At 45.6% G+C, this 4,560-nt stretch overlaps 1 protein-coding gene across 1 annotated transcript in view; it reads left to right on the top strand.

Moving 5' to 3' along the window:
- IRAK2 (interleukin 1 receptor associated kinase 2) overlaps nucleotides 1–4,560 on the top strand; it is a 78,731-nt gene that overhangs the window by 55,272 nt on the left and 18,899 nt on the right. The window contains exon 10 of the mRNA XM_008059649.1: nucleotides 3,180–3,242. Coding sequence (XP_008057840.1) covers nucleotides 3,180–3,242 — 63 coding nt within the window. The remainder of the gene's footprint in view (nucleotides 1–3,179; nucleotides 3,243–4,560) is intronic.

Genomic DNA, 4,560 nt, shown 5'->3' with positions numbered 1-4,560 from the left:
CTCTACAATAAATCAAAAAATTAGCTGGGCATGGTGGTGCATGCCTGTAGTTCCAGCTACTTGGAAGGCTGAGGAGGAAGGATCACCTGATCCCAGCAGGTCAAGGCTGCGGTGGCTGTGAGCGTGCCATTGCACTCCAGCCTGGGTGACAGAGTGAGACTCAGACTCAAAAAAAAGACTGCCAACTGTTGAAGAAAAGCCACTTATGAGTGTCCAGGTCCTAGCAGGCTACCGATGCTATCTCCCAATTGTCCTAATGCCTATCCAGCCATCCAGTTTTCTATCCTGTTTGTCCGTGTTTGTTCATCTACTGTCCAATTATCTGTCCATTCATCCATTCAGCATCTGTCCACCCACCCACTATTCCTCTCCACCACCCCTGTCTGTCATTACCATGTGGCAGGCTCTTGGAATATAAATGTAACTGACACACAAGCCCTACCCCCAGGGGTTCCTGGTCTGAGTGTAGCAGTATTCAAAATACATTTCTGTAGAACACCAGTTTCTTCGAATCTATAGGACTGATGTGTTAAAAGGGCTTGGGAAATACTAGGTTAAATGGAGTTAAGTAGGTTTCTTTAGCACAAGATTAATTCGAGCTTTTAAGATGGTAATGAGCTTTTAATATGGTAATTGTGAAGTCACCAGAGAGGGATGTATAGCGTTTCCCCAATCATTTGACTTGGAAACCTTGTTTTCTTAAAGTATCTGTCCACATCATTGTCATGGAACCCAGTCTGGGAAACGCTGACTGAGAAAAGCAACAGTTGGACTGCACTCAGCCAAGTGCAGACTTGGGCCTTGCCCTCTCTCTTCCCCTCTCGCTCTCTCTTCCCCTCTAGCCTCAAACTCTGCACTTCCTGCCTCTGACCACAGACTTGTGTCTGTTCCCTCTGCCACTACAGCCCTGGCCCTGAGCTACCTTCTGCCCTCAGCCCAAACACCAGATTCTGCTCCCCTTCTGTCAGCCCATCCAGCTCTTGTGGTTTCCCTGCCTCTCTCAGCCACACTGAGTTGTTCAGGGACGCTCAGCAGGGCTGGCTCAAGCTCCTGTTTCCTGATGAACAAACCAGAGACACTGAACCCTGAGGCTGCTAGGCACTATAGCCTAGCCCCAGCTCAGTTTCCTTCAGCTATGTGACCTATGTACTTTTCCTCTGTCTCTGGGCCTCAGCTGTGTCTTTTGTAAGATGGGGGTAAGATACATATGGAGATTAGTGGGATAATGTGTATAACTGGTTAGCACAGTACCCTTCACGTATTGAGAATATTATTACTGTGGTTATTGTTATTGTTATTCCTACCTTCCCAACCCTCATTCCTGATACCTGTTTATTCTTTTTTGTTGTTGTTGAGTCAGAGTCATACTCTGTCACCCAGGCTGGAGTGCAGTGGTACGATCACAGCCTTCACCTTCTGGGCTCAGGTGATCTTCTTCCTCAGCCTCCTAAGTAGCTGGGACTACAGACATGTGCCATCATACTTGGCTAATTTGTTTATTTTTTGTAGAGACAAGGGCTTGATATGTTGCCCAGGCTGGTCTCAAACTTTTGGCCTCAAGTGACTTTCCTGCCTTGGCCTGCTGGGACTACAGGCGTGAGCCACCACACCAGGCCTATTTACACTTGGCCTTCTAAGTAAGCTCTTGGTGTCATAGACTTCTTTGTTCATTCATTTATTCATCCATTCACTCATTCATCAAGTGCCCACTGGCTCCCTTACCATTTTTCTCAGCCTGCCACAGATTCATGGTTATGATTTTGAACTTTGGTTACTCTTGCAGGGAGCATAGTGCATTTCTCTGTATTTTGATGAGCACTAAATGACCTCTGTAAAGGCCTTGGCACAGAGCCGGCCATATGGAAGGGGCAGAGGAAGTATCCGGAGTTCCACTTGCTGCAGAGGTGCCCTCTGCTGCCCCCTTCTGGCCACTGCCCATCTGTGTGTTACTGGCCCTGGATAGTCTCAAACCATTATCCTCTCCTTGCTCCAGGCAGTAAATGGGATCCTGTTCTGACTTGCTTTGAGAGAGGCTGTGGGAGAAAGATTTGACACTAAGGTTGGGATATTCACTCTAATAATCACAACTGCTAGATCCCCTTTTAACAAATGAGTTCACTGAGCCTAGTTACTTGTCCAAGGATCACCTGAGCATATGAGCAACCGGGTCAGAATTTGAATTCAAGCCTGCCTGACTCCAGAGCCCCAGTCACCACGCTGTTATCTCTGCTGGGAATTTCTGTTCAAAGCAGACTTCCCATTTAGTTGAGACATGTATCACAGTTTGTGAATCTCATGTGGTGTGCACGGGTTCAGGACCGCACCCCTTTTGTGAGTGGATACATCAGTGAATGAATGCATATATAATGTGAATAAGGGCCTACGGATAAAACATGCTATGGATGTTGTCAAGACTTTATGTATGGACTAGCTAGAAACCAGCATATGAATTCCTTTTTCCCCTGAGATCGACATAGCAATGACTGCTTTCTGTTGCTAATGAACTTTTTAATGAAATAATATTTTAAAAATAGTATGTGTGGTTGGACACCATGGCTCGCATCTGTAATCCCACTGCTTTGGGAGGCTGAGGCTGGAGGATTGCTTGAGGTCAGGCATTTGACCAACTTGAGCAACATAATGAGACTCCCATCTCTCAAAAAAAAAAATTTTTTTTTTTAAGTCAGCCGGGTGTGGTGGCACTCACTTGTAGTCCTAGCTACGGAGGAGGCTTAGGCCGGAGGATCACTTGGGCCAGGAGTTTGAGGCTACGGTGAGCTATGATTGTGCGATTGGACTCCCACCTGGGCAACAAGAGCAAGACCCTATTTATGAAAAAAAAAGCGTGTGTGTGTGTTTATATTGTATGTATATATATACACACATAACATATGGTAATACCTATACACACACACATGAATTTTTGAAAACCAGCCTCCCTGCCTTGCTATCAGTTGATATATATACTCCATAATAGAATACTCCTGAACCCTGGCAGCTGGGTGGTATCTTTAGTTGGAAGAGGTATTTAGTGATACTCCCATGTCTCTGCTGGGGCCTCTGCTGGCAAATGACAAAGCCAGGCCTGGACCCCAGACTTTGCAATTGAGAAGAAGCCAGAATGAACTGCTTGACCTGTGCATGAGTGTCTGAACCATGCTCTCCTCTCTTTTCTCCAGGTGTTAGCCGAGGTCCTCACCAGCATCCCGGCGATGGATAATGACCGAAGTCCGATTTACCTGGTAAGGAAACCAGTCACACCTGGCTGGGTAGTATATTTGGGTCTCAAAGCTGTGTGAATAGGGAGGGCAGGAACCTCAAGTTTAACCATTTTATACATGCTAATGAGGCCTCAGTCTAGGGTTTCATTTGCATCCCTGCAAAGTAGTTGTAACCTCTCCCATCCCCACCAGCTAGCCAACAATTGTTGTTTCATGATAACAGAATTTAGAATGTTTAGGAAAAACCTATTTCTTCTCTTCGTACCAGGCAATTTATTAGAGTTTGTCCTCAAAGTGGTGAAAGTTAATTTCAGCCCTTTTAAACAGGTTTCTGTAATAAAAACAATAATTTCCCTTTTGTAGGTCAGAGATCAAATATATATAGTCATTTAGAAAATATAATAGCCTCACTCTGTGCTAGATACTTTCCATACATGATCTTTCTAAATCCTCTCAGAATTTCCATGATAGGGTCACTGTGTTCATCCACAGAGAGGAAAGCGGGCTCAGAGATTTGCCTGAGGAATCAGGGATGCTAAGGGTCAGAACTGGAATTCTGAGTCAGCTCACCCCGATGCCAGATCCTGAGTTTTTAACATCACTCACCTGTTTCTCATGACATTCCAACCATATGGATTCAGTATTATCATTCCCACTTTATAGCTGAGAAAACTGAGGCCAAACTGAAGTGACTTGTCTCATGGCCCCCAGCGAGATCAGTGGTGAAACTGAGATTTGAACTCATGTCTTCTGCAGAGTTCCAAATTCTCTGCAAGCTGTAGTCCTCGTCATCAGTTTGAGAGGAGACATGTTTGCCAACTGGATATTGAAGCCATTGGAACAGCCAGATTATTGATTGATTGTTTGATTTTGTGGCTGAGTCCCAAAAGCATACCTTGGGCTCTGGGGTGGAGAGTCTGAAGTCCTCCGCATGTACACAAGAAGTCATGACTTGTCCTTGTGCTAAACTCTGTGGGCTCCACCCCTTCTGGGTGCCTGACTCCATATGCTGCAGAGAAGTCAGTCTGTGCAGCTTGGATGTGGTTTGGGGCTGTTTGGGGCGGTTTATTACCTCCTGACTGTTTTCTCAAGATGTATTCCCTAGAAGTCCTCTGGGATTCCTTGAACGAATGTCACAGGAGGAGGCTTTTGAGGCACTGATACGAAATTTTCTAGAAGGTTTTTTTTGGTAATGATTTCTAAAAATGTGGAAAATACCATTAAAAAAAAAATCTAGCTGGGCTCGGTGGCTCTGCCTGTAATCCCGCGCCTTTGGGAAGCTGAGGTGAGTGGATTGCCTGAGCCCATGGGTTCGAGACACGCCTGGGCAGCGAGACCT

The sequence above is a fragment of the Carlito syrichta genome, unplaced genomic scaffold (assembly GCF_000164805.1).
Source record: "Carlito syrichta isolate Samal-C Ts95f unplaced genomic scaffold, Tarsius_syrichta-2.0.1 Scaffold304318, whole genome shotgun sequence".
NCBI classification, from domain to species: Eukaryota; Metazoa; Chordata; class Mammalia; order Primates; family Tarsiidae; genus Carlito; species Carlito syrichta.
Note: the sequence above shows the minus strand (reverse complement) of the source record. Positions and strands in the feature narration are given on the sequence as shown.